This window comes from Varroa destructor, unplaced genomic scaffold, assembly GCF_002443255.2.
Source record: "Varroa destructor unplaced genomic scaffold, Vdes_3.0 BEIS01000007.1, whole genome shotgun sequence".
NCBI classification, from domain to species: Eukaryota; Metazoa; Arthropoda; class Arachnida; order Mesostigmata; family Varroidae; genus Varroa; species Varroa destructor.
In genome coordinates this window covers 4,883,577-4,906,310 of record NW_019211460.1, presented here as the reverse complement: position 1 = coordinate 4,906,310, position 22,734 = coordinate 4,883,577, and the positions used below count along the sequence as shown (strand labels likewise).

General features: G+C 38.3%; 1 protein-coding gene across 4 annotated transcripts; it reads right to left on the bottom strand.

Moving 5' to 3' along the window:
- Positions 1 to 9,259: 9,259 nt before the first annotated feature.
- On the bottom strand, positions 9,260 to 22,733 carry LOC111253757 (BOS complex subunit ncln). Of its 4 annotated transcripts, none has more exons than XM_022813672.2 (8): positions 22,592 to 22,733; positions 18,687 to 18,921; positions 18,316 to 18,537; positions 13,829 to 14,066; positions 13,192 to 13,489; positions 12,269 to 12,425; positions 11,270 to 11,533; positions 9,260 to 11,100 (listed from the first exon to the last, which is right to left on the bottom strand). In XM_022813672.2, exons 2-8 carry the CDS (start codon positions 18,807 to 18,809, stop codon positions 10,966 to 10,968), a joined length of 1,437 nt encoding a protein of 478 aa, XP_022669407.1. In that variant the 5' UTR covers positions 18,810 to 18,921; positions 22,592 to 22,733; the 3' UTR covers positions 9,260 to 10,965. The 4 variants fall into 4 exon arrangements, with proteins under 4 accessions (XP_022669407.1, XP_022669406.1, XP_022669404.1 ...); XM_022813671.2 differs by lacking the exon at positions 22,592 to 22,733 and adding an exon at positions 21,556 to 21,760; XM_022813669.2 differs by lacking the exon at positions 22,592 to 22,733 and adding an exon at positions 21,330 to 21,758.
- Position 22,734: the final 1 nt, after the last annotated feature.

Here is a 22,734-nt window from a genome sequence, read left to right as displayed (position 1 = left end):
GTTCGCTATCCGCAGAAGAAACGTAAGCTCTTGTCCTTTTATAAGGTCGAGACTGTGCGACTACGATATTCTAGGCTAGGTTGACTGCGAGGTCTCTTGCTTGGCAGTTCTAGAAGATTGATACTTGGCCTTTAGGAGAGCTAGATTTAGCTCCTCTAGTGCGCGAAACAATAACCTGCTAAGTAATAATTACCCAGGATTTTCTTAGTATTGCGATATCAATGGCTAGCTCGCCCCAAGGCGACCAGTCACTCATAGCCTCTCCCCTAAAACTGTGTCGACTATTTTCGCAGACTTGCTGTACGCAATAGATAGCTGAAATATCAAGTGTCGTCAGCGGCTTGATGATCAATTTCAAAGCGAGCTACAAAATTCTTTGTGGAATCCGGATTCTGAGCTGGCCAATTTCAAATTGAATGCGAAAATTTCCACTACTGACATAGATCTGTCCTTCTCCAACTTCACGCAATCTTGGTACTTCTTTGAAGGGAGATTGTCACCGGGCTCATTGTCGCACTAAAGTATTTATCTGCTTTAGTAAGAATAGAATTTGAACGCGGAGCGAGTTCTAATCCTAATATTTTATTATAATATCACATAATCCTTTTGGGACGGGCTTAATTTAAGTAAGATAGCTGTCGAAAAAAACTTCAGTGCTAAAATCTGGGTTCTAGAACTACGAACATTCTAATACAGGCTCTCTCCTACATCTCATAAGGACAAAGCCGGCAAAGCCAAAATACTGGTGGAACACAACCCTTGCTAAGGCTAGAAGAGCATATCTGCAGACGCCAGAGGAGATATATTAGTGATTCCTGAGCTGGCGACGACATACCAAGAACGGCAAGTTTCCTGAAACCCTCCATTGTGGACAGGAAAAAGAAATGGCGGAAGACAGCACCCGAAAAGACTAACGGAGATCTCTGAGACCGCTTAGGCGAAATTGCCAGAAATCAATTAACACATTCCTTCAAAGTTGACATTTTTGAGCAGGAGAAAGTTTATACTTTGTGGAAACTGTTTCCTCACTCTGGAACCTTCAGCCGTCGGATATGTGAATAAACGAGTCTTCTTCAAAAAGTTTACAGCGGTAGTTTCAAAGAGCGACAAAACCCCTCACCGACAGCAATAACTGTAAGAAAACGCAAATGGGGCTGATATTAAAAGAGGAATACAAGTCCATTAATTTAAATTTTGAAACTACAATAAAAAGCCACTTTGGAAATAAGCCGAATGAGTTCCTTCTGCTTTTTAACATGCAATACGGTTTCAGGATTCGCAGGTCGGTATACTCGCCAATACAACTGGTGATCCAAAAAGCCAAATTGGCATTCAGTTCTACTCTATTTAGCAATACCATTAGATATCAAAACCACTTTCAACGAAGGGTAATTCTGAATACCATGATCAGGAAAAGCACTTCATATTTCTTTCGGATAACTTTTATCTATAAATAAAGGCAGGATTCTCACGAACATCTAACCTAAGACGCTACTGTGAAAGGTAGCGTAAGAGACGTTTTTTGTCTCCATAGCTTTCCCAGGAAAGTAAAATGGGAACGGTTTAGGTATCACCGTCAAGGCCAGACCTGACCTTCACAGTGAACATAAGTTCAAGTAAATAGGACTGTATGCCGAATCAAACTGGATATCGAAAACAAATATACAATCGACCCCAGAGAAATTCTACTCATTGGAAAGAAAAAATCAATCTTTACCTAAACGGCCAACCAATCAAGATAAGATAGTAAAATGGTGCGAAATACTTAAGTGTAATTAGACAAATCAGTTGATGGTAACTCATGGTATAGAAACTACAGCTAAAGTAGACAAAATATGGAGTTCAGTGACAAGACTTTCTAAGCATTTTTAGACCAAAATGCGCAGGCCGTTGATGTCAGTCAAAGAATCTATTGCTCTGCCCAGAGCTTCAATGTCAATGAAGAACGTTAATACGAACGAGAAATCTATTAGGCAACACTCTAAGAATAGCTGGATTCGACGTCATACTAACGTTTCGTACGGCCAGAATTTCTACAGTGCTGATGGCTAAGATACTAAGTAAGATATGAAGAGCAACGAAGTGCTTGTGGGATAAACGGTGGGTCAACGGACCCCAGGAATTCATCCTTTACATTAAAAAGTAGCTGGATTGCCCGGGTAGCCAAATTAATCACTTTTTAACCCAAATCATAGCCATACACAGCAACTTTAACCTTTTGCGGAGTCGACAAGGCTCCATCGGAGACTTACTAATCTGGGGGCAGACGATAACCTGGTCTGAATCTCACTCATCTGTCCGTAACTTGACGCAGCCAAGAACACCGCAAGAAGAAAAGTGGAAGCAAAAATGGCCCTAAATTTTGATCCAATAAACCGAAACCGATAAAATTTAACCAGTGGACTTGATAGAAAATATAAAACAGTTTGTGAATTTCAATTTACAATACTACCGGCGATAGGAAATTCGACTCGGCGATCGAAGCATAAGTGTTGAAACAGCTATAGATAGGACATAACGAGTAGGGGAATCGGAAGGATGGCATCGAATTGACGACTGAGTAAATTCATCCTTTTTCATTGACTCGTGGACATCTACAAGGATTCGGGCTCTGATGAGTCTTGAGTGCAAATAATAAAAGGAGGGGCTCAGCGATCAAAATTTCCAGAGGACCCTAAACAAATTTGAGTACCTTTTTGTAATTGCTTGATGGTCAGCAGGTCAGCTAGGCGGGTACCATAAAATGACAGCTGGTCAATTTCTTGCCAGGAGGTGGAATCACTGTAGTATGCTACTGGTAGCACCGAATAAAAAAATCAAATCCAAGCCTCGAGGGAAACAAAATGAAGAGACAATTTTAGCGCAATTAAGTCCGCGAAGAGGTTTCTTAGTCACGGTCTGAAGAACATCCGTGATTGATAAAAACATCGGGAGCAGACAGCGTCTAGCCAAGGACATATTTTCTAGCCCTCTGGCATATTGTAGTTGAGCGCACAAAAAAAATCTACGTAAAACGAATCAGCGAAGCAGACATAAAAATGTTGTGCCTTATCGTAGGGAGTTCCAAAGGTAATTTGTACATAGACGGATACATATGTAATCTGAACAATGGCTCCGTATCATCGCTAGCCATTTTAAAACGAAACAATATTGACTAAATCCGACTCTATTTCCCAAAGGGCGTCTCTATGGCGAGGGTCAAACTCAAGGCACACAGACATATCCTTTATGATATATACAGTATATATATAGTCTATATAGATTTTGTTTATTTATCGGTAAGCAAAACTTTATAAACAGTATTGATCCTCGAAGACTCACAAAAGCGTGAGCCAATGTCCTCAATCTTATTACAGCCAATGACGTGGGTCCCAAAAATTCGTGGGGAATCTTTAACAAACTTGTGATGGACTTAATAATAACCGGTTTGAACTACGTTCAACTAGGATAGTTACGACTTCGTGGCTGTTAATGTAATTCTCTAAGTTCCACCTGTAGATTTGCATCCTGATTATCGAGGGGGCATTGCGATTGACTAACGACTTTGTCCCTAAGTGCTTCTCTGATTACTATTACCTGTAATTTTTGTCAAAACAAATATTTAGTTCGAGCCTTTTCGAGCGCTGAGCAGATAAAAAAGAATTACATGGGGCATAAAGATTGCCCTAGGGGACGAGAACCCAAACAGAAGCCACGAATATAGGAGAAAAACGGCAGTTAACACTGCCGAGCTGTTATATCGTGCAGCGCTACCGAACAGCTGCTGGAACGCAGGACGCCTTAAATCGGCGTTCCAGCTGCCGATTAGAGGAGTGGATTTCAATTCTTAGATGCTCAGGTCAGTTCCTTGACCACATAACACGAAAGCGCAAACATGATAGAATAGGAGGAAAACGATGCTGCAAAGGCCATTAGAAATGAATAGTCATCATAAAGTGATACAGGTCGACTGCAATTGCACTCATGCAGTGGTGAAAAAACCTGCTAGCAGAGGAAGAGCAGTGCTTACACTTATTAGTGAACTGAACCTTGCTTCAGTAAACATGAAACCGGAATTAATAAAAAAACACAAGTAAACAAGTAAAAGAGTGCATGTATAATTGTAGACCGCGTAGGCACGATTTCTCGACGGAAACATGGCAAAGGCTTCGGACCGGTTTTACCAGTGTTATGCAAGTCCGAGTTGTACAGGGAGTGACTCTGAAAGTTTTACGGACGATCTTAATGAATGCATTCAAAGCATACCAAACTCGAAAAAGGTGTCCATAGGAAGAGGTCTTAATGCGGTAGAGGAAACCTCGGGTTTAAGAATAACAGACAGCAACGAGAAAGCAGTTCTAGAATGGACCGCTGTAAATAGTTCAGTTAATCGATGCGTTGGAATCCACCTAGAAGGAATTTTTCTGCACCTAACCATGGTGAGTCCAGATATGAAAGTATCACGAGCTGGCAGGTGCTTTAAGAAAAGGAAATCTTAACGGTTAGTACTGCATAGGGTAACCTAGAAGAAATGACCTGAGAAAAATAACCACAGAAATGGTTTCAAGTCGAAGGGCTTGAAAGGGTTTTACACCATGTGATGGCAAAACATAGTCCAATAAATAACAGTAAAAAATCATTGACCATCGAACAGGCCTTCGCAAAGGCCTGTTCGGTGACTAGTGACCCACTGTCCAACTTAGGCAAACAAAACGGGTCGATTAAAATGTTGGAATTTGGAAAATTCCAACACGCAAGAACGCCTGGGATATCAAAAAGGGGAACAGGTTAACGGCCCCTGACCTCTACGTCAGTATCACTGGTAGGCATTCCGTCAGATGGTTAGCTCCCAGCGCAAAACAAAGTCTGTCCCTACGGGTTCGCACCCAGACTAACGCGTCCCTAAGATTAGCAGGCGACTACGTTACCCACTAAGGTATCGCAAGGACGACCTCTACCCTAGAAGCTACATATCAAACATGTTGAGCCACTTTAAGTCATTCCGCTGCGGGAGCTGTAGGAAGTTTTTTTTAAGGATCTTAACGAAAATCCTTAGAGTTGCTCATGTACACGAGGCGAGGTGAGATTATTTCCAAGGTCGGCGTTTCCGAGCAGAAGAAATTCTTCCCTCAGAATGAGGACTTTTGATGGAAGAAGTGTAAGCAAAGCAACCCTGAAGAAGTATACACAAACGGCATAAGGTTCTCGGACAGAACGATGTCTCTCCCAGATGCAGTGAAAATCCTTTTAAAGCAGTTTCTGTGAGTTGTCGCAGATGTTGCAGATAAAATCGTCAGAGAAAGCAGCCTAATAACTGGAAGAAGCCAGAAATTTAGGTGGCACTAAATGGCGAGGATGGACAAAAACTCATTTGTTTCATCAGTACTATCGCTAAAAGTTTCGAAACCATTACAGAAGAAGTCGCGGGAAAGTTTAGTGTACTCTCTCATATAGCATCGATTAAAAATAGTTCGATGCACTGCGTCATCCATAGTGTTCCAGAAGACAGACATTATTTACAGTACCACTTTAAATGAGGTGTCCTCAGCGGTCCTTGTCTGAAACGCTTTTAATGGTTTATTGTGGAAAGTTATTTTACACTCCTTAATCAGAAAACGAGTGCATCTATATTTCTAACAACCTGCAAGGCAGGATGAATACCAGCACCAAAACAGACCTGTATGCAAATAAGATCCTGAGCGCTGTATAAAAATAAATGACGAAATCAGGTTTAAACCTTACTTCTGAGAAGAGCGGGGGAATCCTGGTTGTCAAAAAGGAAAAAGTACGACCACCAAAATCTACGCCTATATAATAGGCAAGTTATGATAAGAGACGAGGCAAGAAACCTGGGTGCGCACCTGAACAACATGATATATCTATTAGCAGCAGCTAACGTAAAGATGGCCACAAAGCAAGCAAATAAAATAGTAAATTCGATAGCCAAGATTTTGAACATTTACGAATTGAAACATGCAGGGTGCCGTAAGTAATTGATATCGATAGGCTTCTTTGGAGCCACTGCATGAATAACGAAAGCAGTAAACACGACGTCAAATAGAAAACCTCTTTGTAGAACAGAGGATGGCTGCACTACGCGTCCCGTAAGCGTACCGCACGGTTAATATGTACGCAACGCTAGTCTTAACCGAAACTTCACGCGTAGATTGAAGATAGATAAAACTAGTGGGAATGGCCAAGTGGATGGAAGGCTATTTTAAGCTCATTTAGGCTCAGGTGCACATGTCAGGGACCTTATACCGAACGTCAATAGATAGTTAGGTCGCCCTAGGGCAGGTATCGATAAATAAACCACATTCTTACTTACAGAGAAAAAAATTTAAAAAAAAAATTTTTTTAATTTTAAAAATTTTAAAAAATATATATAGAAATATAGTTATAACAGTACATGATTGTTTACAAATCTAGATTTTCAAAATCTATGTGTTTACTGTAATCAAGGGGTGAAAGATGATGCAGCACACGCTGTTGGCATGTCTAGCTTCGAAGACGTTAAATCAGGAGCAAGAAGGGTAGCGGCAAAAGTGGCTCGCGACAAATAGTACTCCAGCGGTACTAAAGAACTGTATGACAGAAATTATGGATTTCATCTGTGTTACCATAGGTAACTGAGAGATTGATTTGGCCATAACAGCAGAAGTCCTGAGAGAAAAGGATGTCTTAAAAAAATCAAAAGGGCTAAACTTGAAACTGCGGAGGCAAGTAACGCGGCTACACATCTGAGTTCACATGAAATAAGATATTTCTTTTATTGACCTGTGGCACTGTTTAATCAAGCGTCTAGGCTTGGATGAGAAGGTATAGCTTAAAACGGGTTTTAATTGGTACAGTGCTCACAGTAGTGATCCTGTCTGATCTGGGTAAGGCATTTGAGCCATCAATAAAAAGAAATCTGCGGGTTGAATACTGCACCGGTGCTGGAACTGACCGGCGTCTGTGGAAGTTTTGTTCATTTAAAACATAAAAGAGGCAAGTACCGACTGATAAAGTATAGACTAAAAAAAACAGAGGAAACGGTTCTCACCGTCCCATTAATAAGCGGAAGCCAGGTTCAGATGTTCTATTTGTCCAAAAGAGACATCAAATATTGACAATAATAACGAAAAGTTCGACGTCAAAAGCGTTTTAAAGTGGATGCTTTTAAGAAGATGCATGGAAGAGATTGAGAAAAAGAGCACATCATCTGATTCAATTAGTTCACAATTCGCTGCGCTCACCCTAGGACAATATAGACGATCTCATCACGAGTGTTCAGCAAGTTCGAACGATAACAGCTCTGTTTTAACGATCTTCTAGCAAACTTTGCGGGCATAGAAGCAATCCCTTTTAAAGAATTCTTGCGTTCTATTGAACTGGATGGAAAGTCTTTGCTTAATGTGGGAGAGTCATTCTTGAAACTGCTACAGTAGAAAAAAAATACTAATTCCACAAAGTGACGTCCATCACAAATACTTTTCGTATCCGTATTGCAATAAAACTGCACTAGGTGACAATGTATTGAAGAACTTTCGCCTGCCGCAGTAGGAGCTCAACGGGTACTAACAGATGTAGTCTCCGAATTCAAAACTCTTGGCTTGGCTTGGCTATATAAATACGAAAAACCCAGGCCATGTCTTGCAACACGGGCTGAGGACTGTGTATGAGCGTCAAATTTGGTCCGTTGGTAGAATAGATTAGATCTTTTGGGGTTCACTTTTAATAAAACAAACCATGAAATTTTTATAGGGACGTGGAATAAGGTATAGTTCACCTTATACCTCAGGAATCAATTAATAAGGTAACTGCAACAACGAGTGCAGTCAAAATAACCAACGCATTATTTTCTATTTGTTTTTGCTAAGTAACCTATCAAAGCGAGACATTCGTGCAGGGTTAAGTATGCCTTAAAATACTCATATGCGACGAATAGAAGATTGGAAATAGACTTCTGGTTTGAAAGCGACCGCTTCATCAATTCCACTTTTGGGTGTCTAAGGCTGGTCAGAATTCGTCACCCTTTGCTAAGAATACCATTTTTTGTCGAAGATTTATAATGCTATTCGAGCCTCAGAAAAATACGTTCCATCTGGCAACCCTGAAACAATGCTAGTTAACTATGGGCGAAGGACGCTAAGAATATTTTTGGGTCTCGAGGCACACGTTGGAAATTTTCTTTATAATTACAAATTAGCCATTTTCTGATTATTGGTTTGTTAGTTTCAACAATTGCAATAAAGTATTGCTTCGATTTGTCAGTAGAAGATAATTATAGCATCTAATCTGTAAAAATAGTTGCATGATCTCAGTCGTTACAAAATTCCTCTGGGTCGTTTATCTCCGCCAATGATCCTCACAAGCGAAATGAAATTGAAGTAGGCATTGGTAACGAAGTCAACGGACGTAACTGCTATTTCCGCAAAAATTGCAACGAGCTCAACAATAATCCCAAAATCGACGGTGTTGTAATTTTCAGTCGTCCGGAAAACCTCTGGAGTAGGCCTTTTGAATAACAATAACTGCTCATTCAACTATTGGTAGTGTGCTTGAAATTCACGACCTTAGAGGCATTTTCACAAGTTGGTATATTTGGAAGGGAGATTTGTAGGAATATAACGTTTGTAAGGCATAACTTTTTTACAATTTTTTTAACATTTTAACATTGTTGTTATGTTAGTTGGGAAAATAAAACAATATGCAGGAGGACGCTGAAAAAACATGAAAGATCCTATTAAGATGTGAAGCACGACAATGTAATTTATATCATGAAGGGTCGGAAGGATTCTGGAAGGTAAATTTCGGAACAAACTGTGCTTTATAAAACTCAAAAGTAAACGAGTTCTAGACGTTTGCATGAGAGAGCGACTCTAGCATTTAGAGAACTATGTCTACTGAAGTCAAACTATGGCTGACTTGTTTACTATGTTGAATAACATATAGTATATAGTACGAATAATAACAATAATAACAAATGATTCATAAATATAATCTAAGGACAGATCAATTAAAAACAAAGGCTATGGTAAACATCTAACATAGCTTCCGGTTGCTAACGTAAGGTTAATGCTTTAGCACTAATTCTCTAGTTAAAAAAGTCAAAATATTGCAGAGGCAGATGCTAAGTCATTCATAGGACAGCAATGAGCTGATTTCTCTAATTTACATATGTATCTAACAAGTTCAGCAAGATGGTATACTAGACGATCCCAAGAAATTTTATGGATCCCTAAACGAACAAAAACAAAGTGTCAGGCACTTGCGCCCAGTAAAAACTCCAGCGGAATGGATATCGCTGCGCTTATCTTATATTTTTTATAGACCTCCTATGACACATAACATGGAAAATTGTTTATTTTACTTAGTTCGTTGTTCTTCCTAAAGGCCGTATTTCTGGTAATCATAGACAACGCTGAGATATGAACAACCATAGCAGCGTGATGTTTAATGCCAACGCGATAAAGATATATCGTTCAATGTTATTGAATTTAATTTCGATTATGTTGTAACAATATGAAGTCATAATCCAATGCATTTTTCCCTCTTTCCATTCGCAGTCTGTTTCGTATAGGTTCAATATTAGGTTTTTTTTAAATTTTTAGATCTCGTTTCGTGAAGTAGATAACTTTGAATTATTTATCATAAAACTAAGGTTGAGTCTCTAAATAATTTTCAAGTAAGTAAGACTTTTCTTTAGTTTCTCTCGTTAGCTTCTACGAAGATATGACGGTTTGAAAAAGCATTATAAATCTAAACGAATCCAGTATTATTTATCCATTTTAGTCTTCGTGTGTTCATGCAGAATAAAAATTTGCTCCAGATATGCGAAATCCAATAATATTATAACTGCACAATAAAGGTACGATTATGCTAGCTCAAATGGGCCTAGATAATTCACTACGCTGGCTCCTCGATACCCCTTACTCTCATTTTTCTCTATCTAAACATTTAGCTTCGATCAATTAAGAAAAAGCATTTTAGAATATGGCGCGAGATATCTGCATTTATTTCGTAATTAATTAGGGCACTTAGTCCTATCTCGTTTTAAATCTCTGCTACAGTGGGGTCAGAAGATTCAACGTAGTTTTATCGCCTATTGGTATAACAACTGACACCGACCGTAATCGTTGTCGAATAATCTAATCAATAAGATGCTCCTTTGTACAGATTACTTCTGTCTTTCTTTCTCTCTTTTTCAGTGTCGTGCAGACGCAAAACGATAAATTGACATTATTCTGACTTCTATCTTCTTTTTATGCTACATGCACGCTCCATAGTTGACATCCGTATATCACAAAATAATATCTATGTATCAATGAAACATAATGCAGTAAAAAAAAACCAATGTACTCTGGCACAAGAGATCTTAATTCACATATAAAACGTGGGATCTCTATTAGGTTTTTTAGTAAAGTGTATTCTAAATGTGTTTTTGTATTCTCTAAAAGCCTGCAGCAATTGACGTTAACTGAAGAGGGCCAGTTCCTAGAATACTAAAATGAATTTAAGGATAATAGCCTAAAAGAAAAAGGAATTTTAGACTAGTAGCGACGCAAATGGATATTGTCATATCGTTTATATATATATATATATATACTGAAGTCACTCTTATACATGGTATGTTTCTATTTAGATGTTTTCGACAGCCTTTGCATTTCCTAATATTTGCACTGTCTAAAGATTGTTAACTTTATCCGCATACGGCGAGCAACGTAATTTGATTCAAACCTAAAAAATACCTAAGATGTTAGTTAGGGACTACCACTAGCCCACCATAACGTAACCAATGTTTATGTAAGCCAACATATTTATTCACTTAGCTGCTGAGCACCTTGAAAAATTGCGTCAGTGGTGTGGCTTAATGGAAGGCGCATCGTCCTTTTAATTTTTTCTGGTAATGGCGTCAGTGTAGGGAGGACTATAAGTAGCTTGTTTTTTAGAAATGACTGCCAGTGTAATTCTGTTTGGACACATCCAAATCTAAAGCATTCGTTAGTCGACTTTCTTGCCGGAGGCGGGCTGAAGTGCTGCGACTACCAGACTAAACTTCGACAGCGCGCCGTAGACGATTAGGAGGTAGAGCGCGATGCATGCTAAGAGTACAAGGTCGAACGTGACGGGTTTCACCTAAGCGAAATCGTTCAAAAATTAGGATAACACGAAATTATTGTAAGTAATTAAAACTAGATCTGAATTTCCTCCGATCTCCATCATTGTGCACAAATAGAGCTTCCTTAGGTAATATAATGTGTGCATATGCATTGCCAAAAATAACATTGACCAATCTAAAACGTACCTCGTTAACACTAAGTAGGACTTCTTCTGCCTGATCATAAAGAACTAGCTCTGGTTCTCGACGATCAGGCTCGTAATAAGATATACGAACTTGTCCGGCACTTGTGGGACCCGCCTGGCCTTTTGGAGTGCCTTGGGCACTTCCTTCGTTCGGCAAAAAACGAGTCATCATCTCTTTGAGAGTCGATACCAGCTGGCTAAGGCTTGAACGAGACGCATGTAAAGCTGCAGAGCGTGGTTGAGTTGCCAAGTAGTCAACCACAGCCTAAAGTTGGATAAAACAAGTTTAAAAACAGGTCTGTCACAACTTCAAGATTAACTAACATTTTAATTATATAACTCAGTATTAAAATGATAAATGCTATAGTATGAAAATATGTTTTCTAACGATCACTTGAAACAGACTAATAATGTTTCTGAAACTGTTTTGTTTCAAATCTAACCTCGGTAGTATTGTATGAATTTAAGCCACCTGAAACAATTTACAGCAAACTAACTCAGCACCGTTAAGCACATGTAGCCTAATTTGACAAGAACAGTAAATAATGAGTAAAACATGATTTTGTTTATAAGGAAATCTTCTTGAAACCCGAAATTTAAATTTAAGCAGAAATTAGTTATTGTAAACGACCAGTTTTTCATTTAATCACTAATAGAAACACTTCCCGCTACTCGTGCGCTGCTACTTCTGTTATAGGATCTATACTCTAAATACGTTTTATGAACCCGACCTACTGTATGATATGTTTGGGTAGCTCAACTACATAGCCTTTAAAGCCGTTAGAAGCTAACAGTACCTGTGCGAATATTCTACGGTTCTATAGCTGTCTTTAGCTTTATAGCATCTAAAGGACGTAGTCTTAATAAATAAACTGACTATGTTTTATACCTACATATCTTACATTATAAAAAAGTGCCTTTACGAAGACATCAGCTGTTTGTGTAAGTATGTTTGGACCGGCTAGTCTATGTATGGTAATAAATTCATATTTTCTGATACCTTAAGATGTTCTTTGTCTACAGCAAGAGACTCAGCCATGAACTCATCAGCTACTTCTCGTGGTTTCTGATAGACAAAAGCAGCGAGAGAAGCTACAATGTCTTGAACATTTTGAACGAGTGCGTCGAGATCATAGTGCCGATCGAAGATAGAGTATCTAATAAATAAACCAGCACATAAAAACAACATTTTTTATTAAAATGTGCTACTTATTTTGGAACTGGCCATTTAGGCTAAGTTGCTATTTGCACTAGAGGCCAATGGATACTTTGAAGCATACTGCCATCGGACATAATGATTCATTTAGGTTGTAAAGCGAATCCCAGTTGAACTTACAAAGAATTTTGCTTTTGGAAGGTGTAAGTATTATGAAACCATAACTTATTATGTGAGCACAGCGTTCAAGCTGTGAAGCAAATCCAAGCGGGACTAACCAAAATAATCATTATCCTAAAGTAATTTATCTGGCTTTTATTCAACCGTATCCTAATTTGTTTTCAGTTATTTAAGGCAGATCTCAGAGGTTACAGCCTCAATTTAAAATAGTTTAAAATAAAAAGAAATTTAGTTAGGACTCAACTTTTTAGCTACTCCCTTTCCTCTTCAAAAGTTACGGTGCTTTTTGAGAGCTTTGTCTTTCAAACTGTCAGTTTGAATAAATGGACAAGTCAAATATACAAACTGAATATGATAGAGAACTATTTAAGCTGGTTTGATAAAAGTGTACGTCAACAAAATAATAGATCTGAATGCATTCAAATTAATTATTTGATTGCTAGCAGAACCCGTTTCCGTTCCACAGAATCGATATGGGAATATCCAGATATCTTAAAATCGAAATTGCATGGGACCGGCCTCCTGTTTATGAAAACAGAGCAATGGGTGTTTCATAGCCTATACCTTGATAAATTTGCAAAACCAACCTGCTTCGGGCGTTGTATGTTATATGTGATGATAGGGTGAAAGCCGGCAATTTACTCAACGAGAATCTTTCATGTTCCCAGACACGCATTTCTTCGGCAAGGTTAATTTTCTTATGGACCAGATGCACTGGTTGGGAATCGAATCGCGTGCCATTTAGTAACTCAAAGAAGCGAGCCATCGGTTGTCCTTGCTTCGGAGGTTTTGATACATGTGCGTTCAAACCTCTTCGCCCACTTATAGCCTCAAGACACATAGAGAATTGAGATTCCGCTAGTAGGCTGACCTCCGCGTTTGAACCTGTTAAAGCCACAGACGACCCAAGACTGCGGTTTAAAGGATTTAAAATGATTTGATCGAATTGTTGAATGAACCAACTTACTCCTACCGATTAATGAACGATAAAAAAACGGCTATCTCTCATACATCTCAGCTATTTCTCTATCAAAAGAAATTCAGTTGACTTATAAATAATAAAATAACACCGTTTCGCATATTCTCAGGTTCTCTGGTCTAGTGTTGTTTTAACTTTCAAGGATTGCATTAGCTGGGGTTAGTGTCTGGGGACACGCATTATAACAACAGTTTTATTATTGTTAAATACATAAATTGTGTCAGACGAAACGAAGGGCAGCTCACCTTCAACTGCGTCATCGATGAGTTTTTTAATACCAAGATAGTTGAGTTTTCCACTAGAGCTAAGGACGAAAATTAGATTAGCTCTAGGGTGAGTCTTACTTTGTCCGTATAGACGAGAGAAAAGTCGCATGATTTCCAAGAGGGCAGCTACCCCTGAAGCATTGGAATCCATACCTCTCGCCAACTGCGGAGCCGCGCCAAATGCATCATAATGGGCGACTATGGATATCGTTGGTAACTAAAGTCACAAATGTAGAAACAGCATAAATGAATTTTTATAGAGATGCCCCCATAAATGCTAGAACTTTCCTAAATCCGAAATTTCTCTTATAAATTATTTTCAAACTGTAAGTAAACGAAAACACTAGTTTGAATGAATCTTTTTGCATGCGTTAAAAGTATCACTTCTGACGGTCATGTTTATTTAAATATCTTTATTTTATTACCATTATTTAGCGCGACTCCATTTTCAATTAGCGACATTAATTAGTCGCTAGTCATTTTTCAAAAGGATTCCCTCTCTAATCCGCTGAATAAAAAATAAATAAAAAATAAAAGTAACCGTGTTGTCTAGCGATATCGGTAGGTGTAACCTTGTTAAAGTGTTGTTCTAATATGCAACGTGCAAAAAATACCAGCGAAAGTGCATTTTGAACTGACAGCAGGCCAAAAATCCAATTTAAAACTTCGAAGTCCAAAAGACAAAAAAGCGCGCAGAAACCTAAAAATTAAAAAAGTCTTAAAAAACTAACCGTTTAAGCTTATCTAGATAACCTAATATTTAATTAATAAGATTTTCTCCAAAACGGTCTTTAGTTCCACTATCAAAAATCTAGATGTATCAAGAATAACCTCTAATCGGTTTTGCTTTTCGGGCTCTTTAAATCTACACACTATTGAGAATTATCCGGTTTGCTTGATAGAAATCTTCCTCGAATATTTGCGAAAACGCACGATGTGTGGATGTTCGTCCAGCGCGAAAAGATCGGATAATCTTCATTCAAAGTGCGAAAGCGACGTAGTTTTTTCTGTGGTGACGTTAATGTTTTGTTCTTAAATGAACCGGCTTTCGCTTAGAACCAAGGCTGACAGATTGACACATGTTCGCGACAATATACAGCCCGTTAAAGTTTAACCCAATTCTGATAAAATTTTCCGTATAACCTAATCCAAGTGAATTGCTTTTTAATGTTTATTCTCTGTTTATTAGTATTAATTAATAAGGTTAAAGCTCGGCGAGGAACCGAAAGAAGATCCAAAGTGGAGTACAGTACGAACTATACGCATTCAATAAAGTAATTTTTGTTTAATTCACACAGGTAAAATAGTATGTACCGTTGGCCAAAGTTGAGGTAGTAATTTCAGTTTCTTTCAACCACAAGTTTGCCTGTCCAAAACACCGCGTGAATCGATTATCATCAGTCACAAAAAATGATGCAATTCATTTTTTGTCTGAAATTCCGCTGCACACTGTAACCCCTGTTTAATTTACGGGATGTTTTTGTGTAGTATGTGGATTTACAACTCAGTGGGTATAAATATGTCGATTAAATGTATTATTTCACTTGAATGTAGCTTTATCGTTCCAAGCAACCTTCCTGGGACAATGGGCATCCTGTTTACATCTTTCCGAGTATCATACGCAAAACAATTTTCTTCGGACCAAATCATATTTATTGATGGCATGCATTATTGTTGAAATGCAACTTTTCTATTTTCAACGTTTTAAAATATAATGGATTTTTGATTGTCTTAGAAATTTTTTGGATGTTATAACTGTCCAGTGTGCTTTCTGAGCCTTGTAGAAGTTCTAGATCTTCCGGAAGTTTATATATAAACATCCCCAACAGTTTTTTTTTTAATTTCAAACTTGTCTTGTATCCGATAAACTATAAGGCGCGTTGCTGAACCTGCCTGATCTTCCTACAATGTTGTTGTATTTTTGCTACATTTTCATACTTCCAATATCGTTTTAAATTTGTTGTATCCAAAGTTAATCTTAATCCACTTATTAGTTCTAAGTAACTACACCCTGAAAAAACGAACAATAATCAGTCATGACTCCTTAGAAGTTCCATACGTTTTTATGGCACCCTGTATAATAATGAGTCAATCATACTTGTCGTACAGTACACGATATTTTCGAGGCATGAACCAGCGGCCTTTGTCTTTTTCAATACGAGGGTGATTATATAGCCCCCTGCAAATAGCCGGCTAACTGTCAATTTGACGTTAGGTAAAGTTTGTGTCAACGATGGCATTCGCACCCGCGCCTCTTAATAAAACACTAAACGAAAAGAGTAACTGATGTGCAAGGTTTCTTCTCGTGTTGGCTGATTTGCAAATACGCGGACAGAGATCGTTTGCGAAACTGTCCACTTTCCTATGGATGCCAGCTACAATATATGGAGCCAACTTGCATACACTAATCATGTTTAAAACAAACAGGACCCCCAGCCTATCCCAAGTCATCAAGTAGGAATCCTAAGAAGCATGATCGCTAATGTGGTACAAACGTTGCGCTGTAGTTTATATGTGTTTAATAAAGTAAGTTGTGTCCTCATTTTCGGATGTAGTTGGATATGTAGGACTCTGAAACTAGCTAGCTAGTTGCTATCCGCGTCTTGTTGTAACTTTAACGGAAAATATTTTGTGGCCAAATCGGCTTCCTTGTTTGAAAAATAAAAAATAAAATTGTTCTGTCGCTCTTATACGAGAAACTTAGATATGGTAGATGATCCTCGGAGCGGTCGATAAAAAAAAGTTGATAAAACTACAGGGCTTGAGCAAGAACGACATGTGATCTCCCCCACTTAAGAGTTTTGAACCACTTGAAGAAGGCTGGCTACAAAAAAAAAACTTGATGTTTGAGCGCCAGACAACTTGACACAAAAAATGTATTCGACTGCATTTTTATCCGAAAAACTTCACAGAAACGCAACAAAATAAGACAATGTTTAAGCTGTTCATTACGTAAAAAGTGGATCACATACGATAAATATGCGCGAAAAAATGTGCTACACAATTTGCGGCAAAGCTCGGATGGTGCTATATTTTCTGGGGAACCGGAAAGGACTTATACATTATAAGCTTCTACAGCTTAAGAAAACGATTAATTTAGACTTTTACTGTCAGCAATTAACAATATTGCATCAACATTGAAAAGACCGGCTGGAACTACTGAACAGAAGAAGCTTTGTTTTCCACCATAACAATGCTAGACCGCACGCACCTTTAGCTACTCGACAAGGATTGAAAATGCTTGGATGGGAAATTTTCATGTACCCGCCGTATAGCCAGGACCTTACACTACCAAACTCTCATCTGTTTCAATATTTACAGGACTCCTTAAATATTGTTAATTTAGTTTTAATTGAGCGATGCAAAAGTTCTTTTTCGAAATGTTTCGCTTAAAAACCGCAGAATTTTACGGTAAAGGAATTATGATGTCATAAGAAAAATGGCAGGAAGTCATCGATCAAAATGGCACATACTTAATTATTTGCTTTTGTTTCGCCTGAATAATGGTCAATACTTTCTTGACCCTACTATATATATGTATATATATATAGACCCGTTTAATTATTTTTTAAAGCCTGCACGCGATTTAATTAACGAATTCATCCAAAACCAGTATTACTAGACGAAAATTTGTCCATGGGAAATACAAGTAAAAGTGTAAGCATAATGGGCATAATAATAAACAACGATTCATCAATCAACGATTATCCAATATTCTCGCATCGGTCAAAACACCAATAGAGATAGGCAGTTTCTTCGGTTACCCCGAGTTAACAGCGCACGACATTGCAAGTGGGTATGCAGAAAAGCAAAAGCAACTTCTATTATTGCGTAAGGGAAAATTTCAACTGACGAAAAAGTACAGATTTCAAAATTATTATTATATTATTACATATTATATATATATAATATATTAGCCTTCTGCCTTGGTAATGTCGTTAGAGAGACCATTCTATGTAGGATAGCTATCATTCCCGGATTGCTAACAAGAAACTCGGACATGTGTCATCTGTGAAAGAGACTATTTTAGACCGCTAGAGCTTCAGGACCTATTCGATGTATCTTGCTTCAGTTGTTCATTCGTGTTTCAAAAAGACGTTCCTTCGGTTACAAAGGAAAGCTTTGAAGTGCGTCTGTAATCGATTTGGGTGCCAAACTCAAACTATAAATAGATATTATATTAAATAAGAATACCCGTTGGGACCGACACTTACATAACAAGGGAAAAATTTTATTAAAATATCTGTTTTTATTTCGATAGCATTAGAAACACTTGAAAATCCGATTTCTTACGGAGCACTGTATAGGTAAAATCAAAATACCCTGTCTAAACAGGAATGTTATATATTGATACGGCAGTAAAATTAACGCACAAGCATGCTGTAGAGAGCGAAAGAAGTAAACTTGCACAATATAATTTTAAACTGTAACATTCTGATTCTTGTCAAGTAATGACGTTAAGTTACCTGTTCCTCGAGTCCAAATCCGACTAGCTTGGCCCATAGGGTTGGCAGTCGTGGGTTTCGAATCTGTTTTGGCGCAGCTCTCTGTATACTGAGCTGAGTGGCAGTGCCAGCCCACAGAGCGCTCAAATCGAACGTTGCTGACGAAGATGCACTTGCACGGGAAAGAACAGATTCAATTTCGGGGCAATTACGTACCAAATATACTGCGACGGCATATGTGTCCTAGATTAGAATAGAATTATACAGATAATTGTAAAAAAATTGTATTGCTGGACTAAATGTCTACATAATTTCCTTTTAAGAAAAAAAAACTTCCCATAATGCAAGCAAGTTTAGTCTCACATGAATGGTTTTCCTAACATAAAACTGACCTGAAAAAGCTTGTGTTCAAGTTCCATAGTTTGCAATTCCATATCTTCATCTTGTGCGGTAGAATTTTCTGGTGGTAGTACAAGCACTACACCAGCCACGCCTTTTCCTATGACTTCCCTCATATGATGGATCTCTTCCCAGCGAAGTACTGCCACTCGACCAGCGCCATTTCGAAGTTGTGATAAAGCACTCCAACTAGCGGCTTCCCCTGCTAACGAGGATGAACGGGTACCTCTGTGCAGATGTAATAAACAGCTTAGTCAGCCATAAAATCATTCGATGATTAATCTGAATAATATTGAAAGCATTCGATTTCAGGGCTAACTGCTCAAACAGAAGCACCGTACGCGGTCGGGCTTCATTTCTCCATATAAAAACAATAAGGATCCACTCAGCAGGGAAGGACAGTTACCCGTAACAATTTTTTACGACTTTAAGTCCTTGATGGATTCCCCTTGGGTGTCCTACACTGAGTGTTTCAAAACTCATAGGTTATACTGTAAGGAACAACAGAATTTAGCAAAAGAAATATTTCTGCAGGATTTACGTAACTTAAGTAAAAGTTTATCGCTAAACGCCGAGAGCCATCCTCGCAGTTGCGCAGCGGTGCCTATTTAACTTAAGAATATGAAAGTTCAAAGCTGAAAAAAACATATGTCGTTCGAAATGTTATTTAATGGCAGTACTAGGCGTATAACACCAAATATGGTTTAATACACATCAGTTAAGAAAACACAGAATTGCATGAGAATTGCTGCTTTGATTAAATATGCAAGCATGCAGAACAGATTTTAATCTTTTGTAGAATATTAATTTCAGGAGCTTGGCGATAATGAATAGCAATTATGAATCAACCAATAAAAAATCCTGCCAGCCCTGGTGGCCATCGGGTGCTTATATTGTCGATTTCGTTACAGCACGCAGATAAAGGAAGTAATTTTGCAAATTCCTAGTTCTTCCGATAGTTACTTTTAAAGTTAGTAAAGAAAGGCTAGCATTTTAAGTGTTACTATTATCTCAAAAGTAGTGCTTTATAATTACGTTCATCTTGAAAGTCATGTACATTTGCAGTGGTACCGAAACCGCGTCAGTCTCCACCTAAAAAGGCTTTATCAGAATTGTGCTGGGTGTATTGGGAGAGGATGACAGGCTAAAGTACTCAATTTGCATGTATCTCGAGAATGTTTCTGTATTCAGCACATTACCAACACACATCTTATGAAGGAAATTGCTAATTTTACGAAATGCACCGCCTTCTTATCACACCAATTAGCCGATTCACCATTTGCTAAATTTTTTACAAAACAAAACCTTTGACCAAAGCTTAGAAATCAACATCTCAACAAGTAACATATTAGAGAACCGCATGTTACTTGTAGTTTTTTATGTGACTACATGTGATACCATAATTATGTTAAAGATGCCATAATTGTAACAGCTCTTTTTGCTAACCAATACAGGCACATGTTTGCTTACAAATGGCCTGTAGTTTCTTTATGTCAGCTCTGCTTCAACTACATATTCACTCCGTTCTATCGCCTTCATACCTATATTATTTTTATTTATTAATTTGATCACAGAACATTTATTCGTTACGTTCAGTTTCTTTTCGGTTGGACATTATTTTATGTAATATGGGTTCCGATGTTCAGCCAAAATAGATACAGTTTAATTGTCGGGGGCATTAACAAGACCACAGTGAAACGGCACTGTGACTATCTACTGATTAAAAGTAATTTAATTTGTTTAAAATTGTAGCTATTTTTTTCAGACTTCAACTTCTTTCCATACCGAATTTGTTTTGAATGCTGTCTTGGCAAAGCATATGTACAGGTTTTTAATTTATGGTTTGTTGTTAATGCTGACCAACAGCAGTTGCGTAACCTTCCATGTTATTGTTTAGTTAATATCTGGTTCAAGTAAACTCTGAGCACCGGATGTAAAACACCAAAAACAAATATATTAATTGGTACTATGCAGCCTAATTTCGGCTCTAAGGTAATTTAAGGCCGATTATTTGGGTGGTAATAGCTTGTGCTGTCTACAAGTACGGGGGGCGAACTTCATAACAAAGCGTTAATGTCTAAATATCCTTTTATCAGATTCAACGTTACCTACTTTATTGACACATACATCTTTAAATGTTTTCTGCATGATTAACCAGATTATATTATGACTTTCCTACTAAACGAAGTGGTCACTCCAAACAGTTCTATTTCCCAAGTAGAATTTCTGAAAATTGATATGGTAGAAAATAATAATAATAACAAATCTTTATTTACAGAACTGCATTTAAGTTAATTCCAAGAACGGACTGACGAGGAGAGTAGAAACGCATCGCAGTTTGGTATACACTACGATATGTACGTCATGATTTTAACAGTACTAGTATTATACTCAAACAATCATATATTCGGTTTTCTAAGATGGAAAAAACAGCGAATTTGTTTTTATTATAAACATTTACACTGACCTACTTTTAGAACCACTGGCATATTTTTTACTACACAACTTGTGTGAATAAAACAAGTAATTTTTAGAATTAACTTTAGATGCGTGTCTTACATTTTCCTACATATGCCCTAACGTATTATATCTTAGTTTCATACTGTAATTATTTATCGGATAGTTTGTTCTGTTACCTGAAAATTCCAAGGAGTTCGTACTGCTGCATACGGTAAGCCGGCAATTCTACAGCAGCAAGCGCATCTTTTACCGCTAACAATAAAAGGGCTAATAAACTGATGGTTACCATCAGCGAATAGGAGGCCATTCGACCGGCACTCGAATTAATTCGCTTAGTATATCTTAATTATTCACTGACTACACCGATCACATCACAGTTGTCGCAACTAAGAGGAAACTCACACCATATACGCGTTCTACCGAAATCGCAGACTATATACACTACGGCAATAGTGGGCAACACTGGTGAGACTGTGATAACAATTCAACACGGGGTACAAGTGGCAGGAATTGGTATCCCGCCGATAACGGAAAATATTATTTTCACTGACTGTCCTACACATAAGTAATCCCACACACTAGACATTGAGCTTCACCTGATGGCCTCACAGGTACAGGCCGTCTGCAACTGCAGATAGGCAGCCTGTTGAAACTTACCTCTGGGGGGGGGGGGGTGATGCTACGTAAGGTTTGATAAGAACCAAGGCAATTAAATAACCGAACAAGCCGATGTCATCCGAAATACATTTATGAAAGACAGCATGTGGCATGTACCAGGAAGTCTTTACATCACTTAGGAGATTACTAATTAATGAATCCAGTACGATTCTCATTACTCTCTACGTATCCCGTAACGATTTCGGTCTCGATGGTCATCATGTAAGCAGACCACATGTCTGTTCACTATTTGCAAGGATACAATGAATGGAAACTGGAGAACAAATAGAGACACAGTGAGTTTGTAAACACTGATGCCAGATACAAGAGACGAACTGGCAGTGGACCCTTGTGCATCATCTGCAAACCCCGTGTGGGTCATAGGAGCAGCAGTATTAGTAGTAAATTGCGTACATGGGCCATCCGGTCGTGTGTTTATCTGTGTTCGTGTACGCGTAAGCAGTTGGCATAATGATATATTTCGAAGACAGCCGGATACTGCACGTAACGTAGGGCCTGTCCGGAACATTTCGGGCATCATTCCCGGGAAAGTTCTGTGCCACGTAACTCGACACGGCTATTCGGAACTGCATTGTAAAATATCTGCAAATTAAACGCCCTTTACCATCAAAGAGTGCGTGCGTATATGTCCGTTCACCTATTCCATGCGAAGAAGCTTAGTGCTGTGTTCCACGTAGTTCTATTGACGGGACATAAACACCGCTGCCATAGGCAGTTTCGTGTGACGTGGATGTGAAGGCATCAGTTAATTTTGTATTACCTTGCGCCAACGAGTGTCTTAACCGGCGAATGAAGTGATCCGTGGATTGTAGATCGGTGTTGCGGAAGTTCTCTAAAGGAGGTCTAACACTCTATAAGAGGTTCGTGGCCTGTTTCTAACTGTGGCGGTTAGAGCGCTCGAGC

What these genes read in the sequence shown, in the direction of transcription:
- LOC111253757 (XM_022813669.2), bottom strand. Translation starts at nt 21,460, where the DNA reads ATGGCCTCCTATTCGCTGATGGTAACCATCAGTTTATTAGCCCTTTTA. An exon ending in GAACTCCTTGGAATTTTCAG is followed by an intron (nt 18,922 to 21,329) that starts GTAACAGAACAA and finishes ACATCTGCACAG; the next exon opens with AGGTACCCGTTCATCCTCGT. An exon ending in TAGACAAAGAACATCTTAAG is followed by an intron (nt 11,534 to 12,268) that starts GTATCAGAAAAT and finishes ATCCAACTTTAG; the next exon opens with GCTGTGGTTGACTACTTGGC.